Here is a 19,669-nt window from a genome sequence, read left to right as displayed (position 1 = left end):
GAAGTATTACACTAAAAAAATGCACGTGCACACAAAGACAATGTGGTTTAGATGCCTCTAAATCATCAGCCTGGATAAACGCAGGGGTGAGGATTGGGCCGCCTTATCCAAACACACATCGCTGAGGAGTGCTGTCTGGGACTCCAGTGAAGTCATACAAAGGAAACACTGGGTCACAGTTCCTCAGAGCATAAGAATGGTCCATATTGGAATTCCCCTTCTTAATTCCCCTCTTTAAATTACCTGCTGATGAAATGTTATTGCACGCTGATTCCATTTGTTATGGTATTCTTTGCTATTTATTACATGGCGAAAGATAAAAAGACAAACACTCCTGGAACAAAATGATATTGAGAAATGCTGGCTGAACTATGCACACTATGAGTAATTCAGAATTAACCTTTTTATAAGTTTTGCATAAACATAAATCTCGCACACATACACACATATGTGTGAAAACCATAATTTATGAACAGAAAGAAATGGAAAATTAAATGTTTAGATTTATTGTCATCTTCTGAATGTGACAAATTAGTTTTTGGGGCCAAGTCAAAAGTATTTTGGAAAAAATGCAATGTTGATGTTAGTGTCAGTTCCCAAGGCCTGATTAAGGAGCTGGAAAAAACATTCCAAAACATATCTGTTTATGCTATTTCCTTTGATTCAGCACATTAAAGGCTGTTACATATATAATAATAAAATTCCCAAACTCCATAATTTAGCAAAACTGAATATTATATGTGTACAAATGCTGCTTATTTAACTTAGTACCTAATGAAATTTCTCTTACAACATAAGACTTACAATTTAATAAAGGAAAACCGAGGGTACAGTGTAATATGGGCTACATGTGCAGCCCATATTATATAACCATCAGTAGGAAAATGCGTTGAAGATTAACCAGTCACTACTTCTCAGCCAGAACTGCCGCACACACACTCAGAATGTACACTGTGGCTTGCATGAGTGCAATCCAACATTTACATGTGACCACTGTCACCGATCAGGCATGTCATATGATGATAAATCTCTCATTTTGTGCACACTTTAGTGCACCGTGAGTTTATCTTCGCTGTGCACAACGTGATACTATGTCACAAATGGAAAGCAGAAATCAGTTCCTCCGCCTTCACTCTACAAAACACTTTTACAAAATTACCGTTGTAGGAACCTACTAGGAAACCACCACAAAGGTGGTTAGCCTTTCTCCATTGCGTGTTGGACGGTCGCAGCTTATTCAAACAGCACCACACCATGCCCCACCAGTGTCCGTCATGTGTTTTTCTCTTGAATTCTTCATTTGTCTGTCATGACTTTGTAATGTACTCAAGGACTTTGGCAGGATTACTAACTGTACTCATAGGTATTGTGGTGAGGATTACTGAAAGTTGGCAGCAGCGATGTAATGAGAAACGCTCTGATGAGCATGTAACAGATGAGAGTGGAGATGGATAACTACCCACAGGGCTCGGGCCAACAGCCGGCACTATGAAACACCGGAGGGTTTGCATGGCGTACCCATGGGCACAATACTATATAATAATGTCATGCACACAGAGCTGTTTGTGGTGAGACAGTTACTAACTATAAACATCTGGAGCTGAAACCTTTTTTTGGCACACAACATGGCAACAGGCTGAGCATCTCTGATCCTCTGCAACTGTAGCTGCATTCATGCTGCAAAATCCCACTGTCGATTCAGGAGAGTGTAGACATCCGTGATTCTCCTCTGAAACACATGGTGTCGCCAGCTGCTTCTTTTCACACCACAGACTAAGCTGCACAGATCGGATCTGGAAGAATACCTTTCACACTCGACTTTTGCAAGCTGTCCACAGGCGCCTGATCGACTAGCGGGGGTTGCTAGATCCCTAACCGACTCTCCCATACTCTGGGCGACACAATCGGCAATCGCGCATCACCCTATGGAGCTGCAGGCCACGGTAGGCACTGAAACGCTTCCGATTTGATTGGAAGGAGTATCACCCATGCACCCCCAGTGCGGTACCTTAACTGAATGAGTTATCTAGCAGCCCTCTGTAAGAGAAACCACCCTTTGAAAGCCACCTTGATTAACTAATAGAACAGTACTGTACACATCATGACCTCCTGTCAGGCAGTTTTTGTGTATCCCAGCTAATTTATTCTGTTGAAATACATTTGATTCCTACCTGTGACCCTCCTGATCCCCTTATAGTCTTCTGACTTCAGCTGACAAATTTTAGTTAACGTTTAATGTTCTTTTTTTTGTACATTCTGTTTAGAAGATTAAGTTCACTTCTGGCATGGTATGGAATATAATGTGCTGAACAATGTAAGCAGCAAAAATTCATCCACAGCCAAGCAGACAAGAGGAATTACCCTTTGCCACCCCTCTGATGGGTTTAAAAGAGTCCTGGATTTCATTTTATGCCAGTGATAATGTATGTCCAGGTGCCTCTTTCCTACCTTTTGGGATGGAAGAGGTGTTTGTGGGGTTCCATTAGGTCCCACCTTTGACACTCTTTTCCGCTCTCTGTGTGGTCCAGGGGGCCTCTATACCCTTCCCCATTGCATTTCATACATTCCACTGCATAGAAAGAAAAAAGTTGGAAAAAGTCACCACTGACATGAAAAAAGATTATGTGCATATTTTTGTTCTTACTTTACCACAGTAAAATCATTTGGTTAAATATAGCTATGAATGTGAACTGTATAATAAAACCAAACATATGCACATTATGGAATATTTGCCATGTAAGTTGTTCTGACTATATGATAATTGCCATAGAATTGCATGCAAAAAATGAATAAGAAATTTGAAAAGGTCACATCTCTGTTTTTGCAGTTTACTATGACTCACTAAAATACGCACAATAATATGAAAAAGAGTGGAGAGCACGCAAAACAGATGTTTAAGTTTGTCACTCTTGTGAAACCCGAATTTATCCTGTCTTGTGTTTCTGATTACGGGAAACTAATTCATTAACAAAAAATTTTGTGCTTATTTCCCCCCCAGAGCTGACAAAAGACAACACTTTAGCACTGTCACTGTTTTCTAAAGCACATCCTGTTCCTTTTTTCCACAGACTCAACCATTCATTCACAGTATCTTCCTCTTTTGGTCGTTTTGTACAATATTAAAAGAAACCACACCTCTGAACTCTTAGAGCAAAGGGTACAGATTCAGTCAAACCACAATGCATTTTTCTGTGGCATACAAATTTCTAAAACTCATAGCGGATGGCTAAAGATACTTTGCATTGAACTTAATCTGGGCCAACGCTTTCAAAGTCCTTGAAATAGTCACTGAGTAGAAAGCACAAAAACAAGATTGAAGAACAAGAAATATAAACGAGTTGTGACCTCATTTGCAGAGAACTGTTATGGTGCCTTTTTTGCCATCTAGTGGAAAATTTTGCCCTTAATTTAGCAGCGCATGCACGACTTTAGTCAGAAACCATGTTTCCTTTAGGTTACATTTGTTTGATGTAGAATGTTGGTTCCCAATTTTGTATATATGCCTAATGGAAACAAAAATGAGTAATGGACATGAGATGAAAGATAACTGCTCTTAATTCAGAATAAGGTACATGGTATCAGCTGAGATATATACAAAATGCACCTTGGCTGCATTTAAAAAATCATAAAAGCCAATATTTATCTTTTATGATGCACATATGAACGTGACTCACTAACAGCAATAAATTGATTTAGGGCTTGATAAAATCAATTTTCTACTTTCAGACCAAAAAGCAGCTTAAGGCAAATTGATGGGTCTTCTCCCAAATGTAAAAGTGGCTGTACATGGGAAGCTCTGGTGTTCTAATGGACTAAATCTAAATTCTTTATGCACTCAAGTAATGGGCGGTAGCTACTCAGGTTTATTATCATTTCTAGGAGCTGCTTAATAGCAGCAGACAATCCTGAAATACTCAGATATTCTACGCTCCCAGTGTATATTCTATTAATTCTGTCGTACCCACACAGGGTTCTTTGTTTCTGCATTGCATGCGAAGATTTACCCTCAGAGCACTGGGGGATGTCACATGTTTGATGCCGGAGTTCGGGGTCGGTTGTGAAGCACCAAGGCCCTGTGGTCTCGTTGTCTGGATTGCGGCAATAGTTCTCCTGAAGGTCCCTTCTCTTGTTCCTTGTGGGCTGGAAACTGAGCAGAGAAAAGACCCATGAGTCCACTGGGTTCGCAAATAACACTGTAACGGCTGGATGGATATTGATCTCATTTTTCATGCCACTTTGACATTCCGTGGAGCCTTCTTGGACACTGTGGAGAAAAACACTTTCAACAAAGACAACCCTCAAGAGACTTCTGGTCCCATGCTTTTTTGGACAAGCACATTGACTGGAACTCTCTTGGTAGCAATAATAGCATGGGACAAACTACATACAGTGAGCGCCATAATGTTTTGGACAAAGACTCATTTCTGTCTTGATTTGGCTCTGTATTCCACAGTTTTGAATTTGTAATCAAACAAGTCACATGTGGTTACATTTCAGGGCACGGTAACATTGGGGACATATTAATGATATGTTAAAAAAGTCATGTATAGTACTTTTTCACATATCCTCCGCAAGCAATAACTGCTTGACGTTTGTGCCCATAGACATCAGCAGGTGTACCTTCTCTGGTGATGCTCTGGCAGGCCTGAACTGCAGCCATCTTGAGCCCCTGCTTGTTTAAGAGATTAGTTGACTTTAATTTTCTCTTCGGCGTTAGAAATGATTGTTCAATTACATTCAGATCGGGTAAATGACTTAGCCAGTCAAGAACAAAAGGATTCCAGTGGCTTGCCAGGGAGCCAGTAGACAGTATGTTAAAATGGAACGAGAATCTGTTATGAGATGCAGCAAGACTCCCTGGAATCCCAGTGGACACCTCCTGATGAAGCTTACAATGGAAAGCATTTCACTCCCTCTCAGGGAAGCATCCAGAAAAATTAGTTTCCTTATCCAGACTTTCAGGCATTGACTGCCTTGAACATGGTAGCCAGCATTAACAGATTTAGCTTAGCCATTTGGTACACTTCTGGAATACTTTCTGAAAAGCATTCATATCTGGGATGATACTGTTGCAATTTAGATAAATTGATCTGAAACTGATTTGATGAAGTGAGACTGAGAGTATGGAAAACACTGGTCAGGGATGCATGTTATGAACAAAAAGCATGTTTGAAGTAGTCAAGCTACCACTTCATTCATGCAAGAAACAGAGGTTGTTTACGGAAAGCCTCTATGTCACTGATTGGTAAATGACCTACAGTATAACTACTTTCTGACTGCTACAGTATGTTAACACAAAACATTCACAAATGACCTGAGAAACCATAAGACAAGCTGATAAGTTAACAAATCGGATTGCCTTTAGATTCAATTACTTCATTTAATTCTCATATTTCTACATTCATTTTCAAGTGAATTTCCACTGACCAACTGTATAGTACAAATGGTTCAAAGATGGGGGGTCCTTGAAAACTTGGCACTGGAGGATGGTGATACCATTATTTTTCCCTAGAAACATAATAGGTGTGTAAAACAAGCAGCTAAGGAGTAGACATTCCACTGACTTTTTGAAACAATTAAATATTAAAAAGTCATTTTCCGTTTGTGATAACACACGGGGAGATAAGAAGCACATAACTAACTGGCACCAACATCAAACAGGGAGGAAAGTAAGTTCTCAGAGAAAAATACTGCCGTGCCATGTGCCTGCAGAATGGAAAGAACAACTGGAAGGCATACAAAAAAAATCCATATATGCCAACCCTTAGAGTTTTAGTGCTTTTCTCCACTACCCTATAAATCATCTATAAATATCTCATAGCAAGCAAGTAATGCTGAAAGGTATTTGCACCTATAATGAACCCTGCGTCTTCAACACCTTTAACTTTACAAAGTTCCTTATTTGTGCTTTGTGTAATTAAATACTTAAACACTCCTCCTCACTTACAACCTAATTTAAACAGTTTTTACATGCGACTATCTTTAACTCACTTCTGAAAGACCCATATAAATACATCTTTTATTATTGGCATCAGTTACTTTCCTGTCATATTTGAATGTCAGGTTCATTGATATCTACATGCCCATACAACTGTATCAAAAACAGGTTTTACAATTGCCTTATAATTGTTCTTCAAGAAAGCCATTGCAAGACACCATGTGACTGAAAAACATTAGTGGACCGGATGGCCAGGAACAGTGGTTCCAAAATCTCTCATTGGGTACCCCAAGTCAGATCCAAGTATTTCATGTGTTACCCCTCAAGTACACCTGACACAACTAATCATACCCTTGATTAGTTGCATCAGGTGTGCTTGAGATGGAACATCAAATACCAGGATCTGGCTTGGGGTTCCTAGGGAGCTTCTCATAACATGCTTGCTCATCCTCCATGATGAAATAAGCATTTGGCTGTAGTGCTAATCAAACTGTTTTTAAAGGCAAAGAAATGGGACAATCTGATTTGCAATAATGAAAACAAACTCCCATCACACTCACAGGTAATTCCTATAGAACCAGCCAATTGTACAACATCATTATAACATGTAACATGCAAACCATAATGTTTACATTTGCTTTCTCTCTCTCTTTATCAATCAACAATCAAGTCAACTGTCTGTACAGTAACTATAGCTCAAGTCTCTGAGGTGCTCTGTGATTTCTCTCATGGTAACGTTCTACTGGGGGTTCAAAGACATTTGTACTCTCAGGAGCAAAGTTGACAGCTTCTGGGATTTGAGTGTCACTATTATCACGCCCAAAATCTGGTGTCATGAAGGCAAAACCAATCGAGGAATGGGGTGTATCTGAGCCCTCTGGGTGTCAACGTGCCTACACCAGACCACGATGGGCCCCACACTTACAGTGTATAACAGGGGACCTGTCTGTGACAGTATCTCACCAAACTGCCATTTCTGCTGGGAACTCAAATAGTCTCTGGCCAGCATTCTCTGTCCAATATCGAAGGTTCTCAGTTTCCTTTGTGTCTGAGTGGCAGGAAATTTTTTCTCCTGAACATGTTTACAAATGTCCGGTCTTAATAAGTCTAAGCATGACCTCAAACTCCTTCCTATGAGCAAAATTACCGATGTCTGACCTGTCATTGCATGCATGTTTTTGCTTCAGCAGCATCTCCTGCTTCCTACTTGCTTTTGTGGACTGTTTGTATGTTTGGACAAAGTGTTCCACTAGTCCATTCATGGCAGGATGGTGAGGAGTGTAAGTAATGTGGTTTATTCCGTTCTTCTTAATGAAGTACTGGAACTCCTCCCATGGGAATCACTGACCAGTTGTTGAGGTAAGCCTGTGCATGCAAACAGCATTCTCAGCAGATTCGCTGTCTTAGTGGCTGTTGCCTTCTTCACCACGAAGATTTCAGGCCACTTTAAATGTTGACCACTATGAGAAACATGTGATTGAAAAATGGTCCAACATAGTCTATGTGTTTGCGCTGCCATGGTGTGGTAGGCCACTCCCATAGGTGCTGTCTGAGGTTGGTGCTAGGTCTGCTGACAACCTATGTGGGTCTTGGCTAAATTTTCAATTTGGGCATCTATGCCAGGTCACCACATGTAGCTCCGAGGGAGGCTTTTCATCTTGACTACACCAAGATGCCCTTCGTGCAGTGGAACTGAAACTCTTGCACGCAGCTTTGGAGACACAATAACATGTGTACCCCACATGATACATCCTTAGCAGTTGGTCTCGCCAGTTGGAGTACTCAGGTACTCTCCTTGAGCAGGCCATCCATTAATGGTTAAATCATAAACTTTAGCCAGGATAGGATCTCTCAACGCCTCTTTTTGCACCTGGGCACTGGTAACAGGAAGAGGCTCCATCAGTGTCACGTGGAGGACTGCAGCAGGATCCATAGTCTCTTCAGTCATTTCTGTTTGTGGGAGGCGAGACAGTCCATCAGTGTTTCCATGCAGCTTAGTACCTTTATACTCAATAGTGTATGTGTAAGCTCCTAAAAAGAAAGCCCAACGCTGCAACCGTGTAGCTGCCATAGCTGGAACACCTTTTTGAGGACTAAAAATGGATACTAGGGGCTGGTGATCAGTGATCAACGAGAAATGTTTTCCATAGAGATATTGATTAAATATTTTCACCCCCCATACCAGGCCCAAAGCTTCCCTGTCAATTTGAGCATAATTTTGCTCAGCAGCAGTTCGAGACCTAGATGCAAAGGCAATTGGTCACTCTGATCCATCCGTCATCTTATGTGATAATACAGCACCAATGCCATATAGCGAAGCATCGCGTGCTAGTCATAAAAGGGAGGCTGGGGTCATAATGTGTTAATACTTCCTGTGACGTTATTAGTTGTTGAGCTGTGTTGAAGGCTGCACATAGTCTTTGGTCCACCTCCATTTGGCATCCTGTTGCAGCAGTGAGTTCAGTGGGTGCACCACAGTGGAAAGATTAGGCAGGAATTTATGATAATAATTGATGAGGCCCAAGAAGGAACAGAACTGGCTCGCATTTTCTGGCTTTGGAAAATTGAGAATGGCATCAATCTTTTCTTGCATTTTGTGGAGGCCTTCTCTGTCAATTATGTGCCCACAATACTCAATGGAGTCCTTAAAAAACTCACATTTATTCTTATTAGCTCTCAGTCCATACTTCTCTAGCCTGGTTAAGACTACATCAAGGTTTGTCAGGTTAGTATCATCGACAGGTCCAGTCACAATAATATAGTCTAAATAACTGAGTGCCAAAGATACCTTGTAGCACCTGGTCCGATGGTGCGTTGCCATATTTCCAGGGCACTGGAATGCCAAAATACCAGATGCCAAATACCAGTCCGTGGTACTGATACAGACCTTTGCGGGTATTTATTGTCAGGTACTTTTGTGATGATTCTTCCATTTCCATCTGCAAATATGCTTGAGCAAGGTCAATCTTTGAAAAACGTGCGTTAAGGATGCACAAATGTCCTCTATGTGTGGGAGTGGGTACTGGTATGCATGTATTAGTAGATTTACTGTAAGGTTTACTGTAACCTTAAAATCTCCACAGATGCATACTCTGTCACTTGTCTTTTTGCCAACGCACTATGGGCGTTGCCCATTCAGACCGATCCACCTTGGATAGAATTCCTTGGTCTTCTAAATGTTGAAGCTCTGTCGAAACTCAATTGCTTAATAACATTTTATCATGATCTTTGTAGAATATGATAGATACAGCTGACCCAGTGTCCAATTCCATCTTTAATGGCACTCCATTTATTTTGGGTGTCAACCATATCACATCGCTGTCAGTTTCCTGCACAGATTCTGACAAATTCTCTTCATTTGAATCATTAGAGACTGTTTCAAGCACTTTGTGTTCCTTTTTGTCTCCTTTTTCATGTTTATTTGCCTGTCGGTCATTACGGTTTAATCTACACATTTTCTGTATATGTCCTTTTCTATTACACTGCTTACAGTCCTTAAATCAGCAGTCGGCAGGGTCATGTGACTTTTTTTTTTTTTTTTAACACATCTACCACAACCACAAGTCTGTGTTTTGTCATTTCACTTGGTGTGCAATTTGTGCACTGAGCATGCTTCTGTGTTTTTGCCCTGTAACTCGCCTGCATCCATTGATGTGGCTATTTCTAATGCAGGAGTCAATGTGGTGAGTTTAAATGGTTTTTTAGCATTTCTGTTATCTCATCAAAGGTTTTGTCAGCCAGTTTGGCTGGCGCAATGAGATTGTGAAGTAAGTTCTTGGTTGTAGCCCCCATTACACTTAGCAGCACAGCAACTTTTCTTTTGTCACTTATTTTGTTAGCCACACAAAACTGCTCAACTCTTCCCACATAATTTGGCAAATCCTCTATCATATTGTCGAACCCCTCCATGTGTCCTACACATCCAGACATTATCATTTGATTTATTTCCTTTTGGTAATTTGTTTACTCACGCGCCCCCTCCTCCTAGCCAGCTAACTTGTCTGTTAATTCAGTATCCGTGTGGGGTAGGTGCATTTCCACAAGTTCCAACTCAATGAAGTCTATTTTTGCTCCGGTTTTTGTTATCCTTGCACATTAGGGATTCTTAAATACTCAATTCTGTTGTGTGGTTTGCTTGCACTAACAGCACTAAAAATGATGACACGAACCTCAAGATACAGTTAACTTGTCTTTGCTGTTCAAGTGCAAATTCAGTCATACAGTATCACTGCACAAGCCATATCACATAGGATATCAATTGCTTAACTACTGAGGCCCTACTTTTTGTTAAGGGATTATTTCAAATGTTGAAATATTATATAAAATTACATATTTTTCCCAAATACATAACACTTGCACATTCCAGGTGATTAAACAAAACTACTAACATTACAATCATGAATTCTTGACTAAAGTAGAAATAATCCTACAACAATATACTTACAAAGCAGCAAAGCAGTGCAATAAAACAGCAAAAATCTTACTTGTGATCATGTGGTATTGTAGAAGCCCAAGCTTGGCACTTGATTCCAGTTTTTGTGACAGATCTATTTCCTTTGTAGTTCAGTCCAGTACCAACGATGCACTGTTTCACATAGTCTATGAAAAAGAAGCCAGAATAAAAAATAGGACTCATGAGGCCACTGACATCGACAATGAAGCATTTGCTGTATATGAAGTTCACAAGAAAAATGTCACTTAGTTATTAGTTCTAAATCTAATTATATATTAAATATATTAAATATTATTGCTTGTGATGTACGGATAACAGGTGCACTAAGAAGTTTTTTTTTGTTGACAATTTGCAGAACGGAAAATGAACTGTCTTGTGTTTAAAACAAATATTGACTGATTACCACTAACATTTCCACTTGGCCTGGGATTCTCAACAACTTCAAGTTCACCATCAACAAATTTAAATTTTGCACCTGTGCCAGGGTGTTTAGCTTTCTCTTCTATAAAAACAGAGTGCAAAATGTTGGGGAAATGATGATCAACTTATCTCTTGACCACATAACTGGATAAAAAATGGAACAGCAAGTCCAGACCTGATCAAGTTGATCTTAAAACTCATGGTTAATTGGTTGCAACTGCCCTGTCAATTTTAGCTCAAACTCGAAGCCAATAGTAACATTTGCCTTTCTTCTCATAGAGATCGAAGTTGAAGTCCTGGACACTCTGGATGCTGGGCGTGTGGCTGTCGAAGGAGAGCCAATGGCATTTCCTGTTTTTCTGGTCAAAGTGGAATGCTCTGTGGAGACAGGAAGTTGTGATGGACACCTAGTTCTGCCATCTACAGCACTGAAAATAATGATGGAGTTAGTAAGCCAAGGACACACTGAGTAACCATTACATGAATTGTTACGGTGTATCTAACTTAACTTGGGGATTTTTGGATGCAAATAGTGGGGATGAACCCCATAAAAACTACCTTCATTGATAACTAAGGCAAAGGAACAGTAAAAGGCTGTAGAAAAATTGTGATTTCCCTGTGAAATGTACAATAATTCATATTGAATCAGCAAGCTCATCAACCCAGCTATAATGCTGGTCGATCTACAGAAATATCCACATTGTCAGTACCACTCCAGAAACACCAGTGTTGGATGCTTTCCCTTCCTTTATCTAGTGTGGCATCCATGGACATCAAAAGTACATTTTCTGCTTTGTTGTTTTGCAGAAACCACACACTGTTTCCATACAACTATATATAGATATATAAAATTTGTCAACCAGACCAGATACTATCAAATATATGCATAAATGAACTGAAAAAAGGAAATATCAACCGCATTTCTTTGGTCTACTGTAATCAATATTGTGAGTATTAAACCGGCTAATGTATCAGGCAACTAAAGTTATTAAAAAGACAGTACAAGAGACACTTACTGACTGTAAAACACAGTGACTTGCATTTTTACAGGGAGATTCATAATGTTTCGGACCAAGACATACTTTTCCTATACATTTTTTACATTTTGGTTTCACCATGCAGAACTAACAATGCTTTTCATACATAGTCCCTCATTTCAGAGCACCATAATGCTTGGGACAAATGGGTTCACAAGTGTTTCTGATTAGTCAGACCTGTTTAATTGCTTTCTTAGTGCTGGTATAAGAGAGCTTTCAGTATCTAGTCTTGATTCTAAGCTTTTGATTGCCTTTGGAGTCTGTAACTGGTGTTTGTCAAGATGAGGACCAATGAGTTGTGCCAATGAACATCAAGGAAGCCTTTATGAGGCTGAGAAATAAAAAATAAAAAAACATATTAAATAAAGTCAAGCCTTAGACTTGCCAAAATCAACTGTTTGGAACGCCTTTAAGAAGAAAGCACTAGTGAGTTCAGTAATCGCAAAGGGTCTGTTAGGCCAAGGAAGACGTCTACAGCTGATGGATGAAGAATTCTCACCATAAAATGAATAAAAAGCCCCTAACACCTACCTGTCTGACAGATCAGAAACACTCTTCAGGTATGGATGTGCCAAAGACGTGCCAAAGACTACTGCCCACAGAAGACTGCATTAACAGAACTACAGAGACTCACTTGCATCAGAGTGATGGAAGAGTAAAGTGTGGAGGCCAAAAGGAACTGCCCATGATCCAAAGAAAACCACTTCATCAGTGAAACATGGTGGTGTGGGTGTTATGGTTTTGGCATGTATGGCTGCCACAGGTACTGGCTCACTTGTCTTCATTGATGATTTAACTGCTGACAGCAGAGTGAATTCTGAACTGTACAGAAGCATCTTATCTGCTCAAGTTCAAGCAAATCCCTGCAAACTCATTGGATGGTGATTCATCCTACATCAAGGCATTGATCCCAAACATAGGCAAGACAAGGCAAGGCAAGGTAGCTGCAGTACAGGTCTGGCATGGCATCACCTAGGAAGATTCTTAACACCTGGTGATGTCTATGGATCACAGACTTCAAGCAGTCATTGCGTGCTAAGGATATAATTGACTACCTTCATTTACATAACATTAATGTTTCCTAACCATTATTGTTTCCTGAAATGGGGGGCTGTATATAAAAAGCGCTTTAATTTCTAAATGGTAAAAACAAAATGTATAAATTAAATAGCCATGTACTTCCTTATATAGTTCATATCCACAGAAGATGTACTGTGAACAACCGTATCAGTATAGTTAACATTCAACAAACAACCAGTATCTTCAGTACTACTGTTTGCAACCAAACAGTGGATGGAACCCATCATAGAAAAGTTGATATGAGGGATAAAAGCTCTGTTGCTTATGGGGAGATGAAACAACCGGGCGGTTGATATTCAAATTACAATTTTTACCTTTTAGCTGCATGCTAGTGAAAATCACTGCTTTTGATATCAAGGATTCACAAACATTGTTATGAAGAAGATATGCGAAGGGGAAGTGTTGCTTTGAGACACAGCAATGTTCACAAAAGATAAGAAGTTGTGTTGTCACTCACCACATTTGTCTACTGTACAGTAGCTAACACAGAGTGGTCATGAGCCAAACAAGCATTAAGTTCATAATCAGTTCAAGGACTGAATTAAGGACTGAATTATGGAAGCTGACTTAATTGACTTTAATGATTGCTGCTCCAGTGGTTCCCTGTTTCATGCGTGGAGACAGATAAAATCATGGCTGTGGCTACAGTGTATTCAGGCCCTTAATTACAGGCGCTGTGTAAACCATTCAATGTCTGTAAACAGCATCAGTTAAACTGTAGCTGAAAGTTATCAACATTTTGAGGATATTCATGTTCACAGCTAGTAAATATTTATCTGTTGCTCCACCTTTTTTCATTTGTGTATTGTATTTGAGCAATAGAAAGCTCCTAAACATGAGGCGATGTGAATATATTGCTTAACATACGTGAGCAACATGTTTGGCCAGAAAACACTTGGACAACTCATTGCTGCTTCAAATGGGTTAAGATATGGTAACAAAAGCTTGGTCATATCCAGTCTGTTGCCTTTTTGATGACTTAGGCCAAGTTCTAAAAAATCAAAGTTACAATTTTTGGCTTTTGATTAAAAAAGTTAGCAGGTGGCAGGATTATTTTCTTTAGGAAAGAAATCAAATATTTATGCCCTATACAGTAAAATTTCCAGGGCTAATTCCACTCTCTAACAGAGTTTATATGACTCCAATGGGAACCACATGTACACTGTAAGAGTTAATTTAACACTGACCACTTCACTCTGTATATCTTTTATAATCACCTGAAGTGAGAGTGTGTTTATGTATATGTTGCAGAAATCATTATGTATCACAGATTCCAGGTAACAAAGAACGGCCCAATATCATATATCAAAACATGTAATAGAAAACATATCTGTTCATGTGCTGTATGTATGCACATGTGTTACCTCTGTGCTGCATCTAGCTTATTTGGATCAGTGTGTATTTCCATTCTTTTCTGTCATAAAACACGTACAGCAAAGGACTCTCCACACTTTCAAACCTACCTGCAGGTAAATGTTTTTTCTTTGTTTTTCATTTCATTGTTCCGACTACATCTCCGGGCACACTTGACCACACTAAGGTGCTTGCTCTTTGTCAGATAGGAGCCATCAGGTCTGATTAGGCGTACCCCATCACTCTTCTGGTAGTCCTGAAGAAAGTTCCTCTTGCTTTCTGAAACAATGGAAGACCATGGAAGGAAAAACACATCAGAAAAGAGCCCAGTTCTGGAGCTTTAACCTGTACCACTTAGGCTCCTGGTAGAGTTGTGCTACTCAATCAGCTGGAAGGGATTGTTGAGTTTAAATCTCATCCCATAATGTTTGACTGCTCAGTTTTTACATCATGCAATATTTCATCAACTGTTCTTTACATGTAAACTCAAAGCATAGCACCCTTCCCCCAAACAGGAATAGCACCCTGAAAGAAACAATATTTTTGTAAAAATGTTCTCTGTCATGTGCATGCCATCCCTCAAATTGTAATTTTTCAAACATATTCAAAACAGAACAGTGTTTCACTTATGTTTCACTCTAAGAAAGGGTGATTTGATGTTAAAAACAGCGCCATACATCAATTGTCATGTTACTCAGTAATGACTCATCTGGGCTCGCTCACTGGGGGCGAGTAAACATCTTGCTCCTTGAACACAGAAAGCATGGACTGAGGAGCAGCTCATTTTCACTCTCAAAGTGAGTCAGCGAGCCCACTAGAACTTGAACCTAGGACCTCCTGTCTGGCATAACTTCATTCTTTTCTTGCCAGGTTTCCCAAAGCACCAAGTGAGCAAGACTGGATCAGCCAGCCTTTCCCCACGTTTTACATTCACTTCCCATGAGCTAACCCAATTAATCAATTATCCATAATCAAGTCATTTTTTGCCCACCCATGGGCAGTAGTACGTACCTATAAAACACTAAAAGTCCACTCTTAAACTTCAGTTTTGCCTGTGACTTATTATTGTTGTATTTTCATAATCCCCATTTGAGACATAAATGAAAACCTTATAATGCAAATAATTTTGTTGAGAAAAGTCATATTAAAGACAAACATTACCACTGCAAATCCAAAGGTACACACCACAGCATCTGTTAACCGTCATGCTTAAAGAATTAAACCTGCTTTTCAGTTCTAAGGCAAAATAAACAATATTAAAATAAACCCAGTTATTAATGGACTATACTGGATCACATCTGGTAGCCATCACACTGGGTTATTTATTATGTCATCGGCAGTGTTGGCTTCAAAATTAGATTTCACTTTAGGTTGTCCTCCTGGTGTGTAGCATTCCAAGCCATCCCATTTTCTCGGTGCAGCTGTAAATGTAATTAGGGCCACATTTGTAGGCCAATTTTACTGCCACAAATGACACTTGACTGGCTTTACGTTCTCTTTTATTGGCAAACGATTACCTGAAGAGATTGCCGTAATTAATCGTCAAATCAATACATCGTGACAACCTTTCCGTTCAAATGATAGGCCAGGGAAGAGGGGCTGCCTCTAACTTGTTGCAGTCTAAAGATCGCTATGAACCCCAGTAATAGGCCTACAGCGCGGTAGGTTTAATAATTTTTTTAAATGTTGTTCTTTCCGGATTGCAGCTGTTGTGTCGGGTTGCGGTGCGCTAATTGCTTATGATGTAATTTCTTTTCGCACGGGCGTACAGATTCCTCCTGAAAACCTGAAAACGATTGCTCTCCAGAGAAAATTCAGTTCACAGTTGAAGTTGATCTCTGTCCGTTCTTTCAGCTTAGGTTCGTTGCCAAGGGTTAGTGTACAGCCGCATATTTGGAGGCAAATATATGAATTTAATTTGTCTCCCTTGGCAATGATAAAAAGCCTCCCACGAATGGAAATCTTACGATTTGTCACAGTTACTGAAAAAGTTTGCAACACAACATTGATATGCAATGCAGGCTGAAACGCTGGCTGTAAGTTTAGGCTTTGGTTGAAACGTTGGTTGTAAGTTTAGGCTTTGCTTGAATGCAAAGCTCCGACTCACGGACGAACAACCCTCTACAATATGTTTTCAGTTACATTTGTGCAAGTTTGCTACTTCACGTGCAGGCAACGTTCTACACAAAGCATAGCCTATGCTATGTATTCAACTGATATTTTGATGTGAGAAATCATTTTCTTCCGTGAACGCAGGTGATTCATTAATAACCCAAACCGATAATTAAGACAATATGAAAATAATGATATTATACGTGATGCGATTTGTAGGCTACTTGTGCGTGTTGAGGTTCAGCATTGAAGTCACACGCACCGCTCCCGATAATCTGCCAAAGAAGCCACAAACTTCAGTTTCGAGCCACGGGCAAACCGTTTCCGTTACGAATTAATTGTGAAATTGACTTTTTGCGCTGCCAATGTATTAATGCTAAGTAAATACGAAAGATACGAAACTTCACCATATTTAAACTACAATGACAAGGATGTTTTCCCCATTGAAGAGTGCGTAGTAGCCTAGTGCAGATGATTTCCTTATCCGATGTCAGTTTACTATCATGGTTACATGTCTGTTTGCAATAATTTTTCCTGGTGATATGCACTGGCACATCTGGACATCAGAAAAACTTCACAGATAGCCTATATGCAGAAGTCAGTTTATATGTCACGCCAAGCATGATAGGCTATATAGCTACTTCCCCCCCAAATAATAATATAACAAACATTCCAACACCTTATTACCCGGAATAAAATAATAAATAAATAAAATGAAATTCTGAAAAAAATTCAGGAAAAAACTTCTTAGAAATATGGTTTGTAATATAAAGCACACGTGCGATGTAAATAAATGAATAAACCAATGACTTGCGCATCTGAAAAATACCCATTTTTGAAAACTTACCTGAGTAAACTACAAAAGCCACACACAATAGCGCCTTGTAAATCCACATTATCGTTTTTGTTACAGGTATTCCGAGGTTTGCGAATCACTGAGCTTCTGGCTGCGCTGCGTCTGTTTATAAGGTCTGATCTCACCATTAGCTTGGATGATTAACTGGAAAAATCCTTACTACAGCAAAGATGCCCCCTTACTGGAAAGGATCCGTCCTCTGCTCAACCCTCAATACGACTATATCGCACCGTTACCCCTCCCCCGAAGCGAAGCACTTAAAGGAAACTCAACCCCACTTTCCTTCCAGTTTCAAACAAGCTGGTTTGTTTATTTAGCGGGTTTATTTCACCGAGGGCTGAGATGCTTGACCAGATGCATGTAATTTCCTTTGGTGAGGACTGTTCATTGAGGAACAAATATAGGACGATTGCTGACACATGTATACTTTGGTGTGTAACTAGTTTTACACCACCGAACATGATGTTTTTTAAACTACAATGATGTATCGATGTATTTTCTAAACACAATTAAGAGAAGCTACTTTTATAGGGTTTTTTCATTAATACATTTTCATATGACTTATTTTGCTTGAAATTTTAAAAAAATCTTTTGTTGCCCATAGAAGGAATTCATAAAGTGGCATGCTAATATGTCCCGTAGGCTACCCCAAAAGACGCACATGCACTGCTCTAAATGAACGCAATGACGTGGATGAGTACTTGCAGCCTAATGTTGTCCTATGGTCAGAAACCTGTGAGGCCCATTTCAACACAGAAAGGTAGTGACTGGTTTAGGAAGAATGGCCAGTCGACAACAGCTAGGTAAGAAGGATCTCTGATTGACTATTGATGTCAGAGAAAGATATCCCCAAATGTCCACAGAACCTGCACAGTTGCTACAAGTGGTGATGATCTTATGCTGGATCCCATTTAGATTAGACATCAAACTTTTTTCAAAATGACATAGCTATTATTTCAAATATATAGCCTACCACTTAACTCCAGACAAATCTATGCACATTATATCAGATGGATGTTAAATGTTTCTATTGACAATCTGAGCCAAGGAACTGACTTAACTGTCCAGGAACTGACCCACAGCTGATGGTTTACACTTAAAAAAAAATTAGGTCTTCAGATTTAAATTATTTTTCTCATCACTACCCCTGGACACACAAATTCATGTTTATGACATTTTACAATAGAACCCTTTGTCTCTTCTGTTCAGATCAGATTAAAAGAGAAACTGCTGCTGTGTCCAAGGTAAAGTCTATATGGATTAAATAAATATTTGTCCCTAATTTTGAATACAACACTAAATTAAAGGAATATTTTTTCACACATTTGAGGAGTTTATTCTTGTGATAATTGCACTCTCAAATTGTTTTGAAAAACTTGTATTTAACAGCAAGCCAAAGTTATGGACAGACGTTGAATGAATATGGGCCAATGTATATTTTTATCTGGCTGTAGGCAGCAACACAGTTACACACAAAGTAAAAACGTAATATACAAAAGAACGCCAATAGGTCACTTTCACATATTCCTAGTTAAAGCTGTTGGAGTATATGCTGTACTGAAAAATAGATACATTTAAAAATAAATATACACTGTCAGTGAATGAAATATGAAGACCAAATAAAAATCAACCTGCAGTGTATTTTGAACACCTACAGAGCTATTTGTCTGACAATTTTGGCCAGTTTCATTGCCCTATTGTCGGCATGTTTTCAGTAATGCAGTGGTCGACGAAGTGATTACAGGTTCCGTGCTAAATCCAGCTGTGTGAAATCCATTTCAGGTATGAGCCTGTGGCCTTTGTTTTACTAAGTGTTCCTGAGTTTAGACATGTGCTCCAGGGAGGACTGGCTGGGCCGTTATTTTACAAGAGTCCGCACTTTTGCCATTAAGAGGATTTATATGTGTCCTCCCGAGAAACTGAGAAAACAGGGGCTATGGTAAAACATAGAGACGTGTTCTTTCTTATTAAGTTGAATGAAGGCTTAAAGAGGTCCTTATAGTCAGAAATAAGTGACACAATGTTTGTTTAAATGGAGCTGTAAAACTGTAACTGTATAAAGGACAGCTGTCATTGGTCTCCCTTGGGGCATAATTTCTTGTCAGTCAAAGTCAAAAAATAATTGTGATGTTGATGTGTTCTAAATTTACTTCTCATTTTAAATAAATATTGGTGCTAATGATTGTAGTTCCTTGCTAAACTGAGGAGTATGACAGACAAAAATAATTCACAGTTGAACTTGCGTTTATGTAGTCACTCACTGTTGTTAAAACATTCACCCAATACTGTATTGTATTGTATTAACGTGATTCAAATTATGTCAAAACTCCAGTTAACAGATGTGATATAGTCTCAACAAGAACCTGCGATCTATAAAATTGTTTTGCTATGTTATGTTGGGAATGGGACAATCTGAAGGA

At 39.3% G+C, this 19,669-nt stretch overlaps 1 protein-coding gene across 3 annotated transcripts in view; it reads right to left on the bottom strand.

Moving 5' to 3' along the window:
• Positions 1 to 17,381, bottom strand: part of LOC135259151 (hepatocyte growth factor-like) — a 30,726-nt gene extending 13,345 nt beyond the window's left edge. Inside the window, exons 1-6 of one of the 3 annotated variants that reach the window (XM_064343150.1) lie at positions 17,241 to 17,381; positions 14,392 to 14,560; positions 11,077 to 11,189; positions 10,423 to 10,537; positions 4,005 to 4,147; positions 2,449 to 2,569 (exon numbers count right to left, since the gene is read on the bottom strand). In XM_064343150.1, coding sequence (XP_064199220.1) covers positions 2,449 to 2,569; positions 4,005 to 4,147; positions 10,423 to 10,537; positions 11,077 to 11,189; positions 14,392 to 14,560; positions 17,241 to 17,289 — 710 coding nt within the window. In that variant the 5' untranslated portion in view covers positions 17,290 to 17,381. Of the gene's footprint in view, positions 1 to 2,448; positions 2,570 to 4,004; positions 4,148 to 10,422; positions 10,538 to 11,076; positions 11,190 to 14,391; positions 14,561 to 15,442; positions 15,618 to 17,240 lie in introns of those variants that run through there. The other 2 variants (XM_064343151.1, XM_064343152.1) reach the window with 2 other exon arrangements.
• Between the last annotated feature and the right edge of the window lie 2,288 nt (positions 17,382 to 19,669).

This window comes from Anguilla rostrata, chromosome 7 (assembly GCF_018555375.3).
Source record: "Anguilla rostrata isolate EN2019 chromosome 7, ASM1855537v3, whole genome shotgun sequence".
Classification (NCBI taxonomy): Eukaryota; Metazoa; Chordata; class Actinopteri; order Anguilliformes; family Anguillidae; genus Anguilla; species Anguilla rostrata.
The sequence above is the reverse complement of the archived record's forward strand: the minus strand, read 5'-3'. Positions and strand labels throughout refer to the sequence as shown.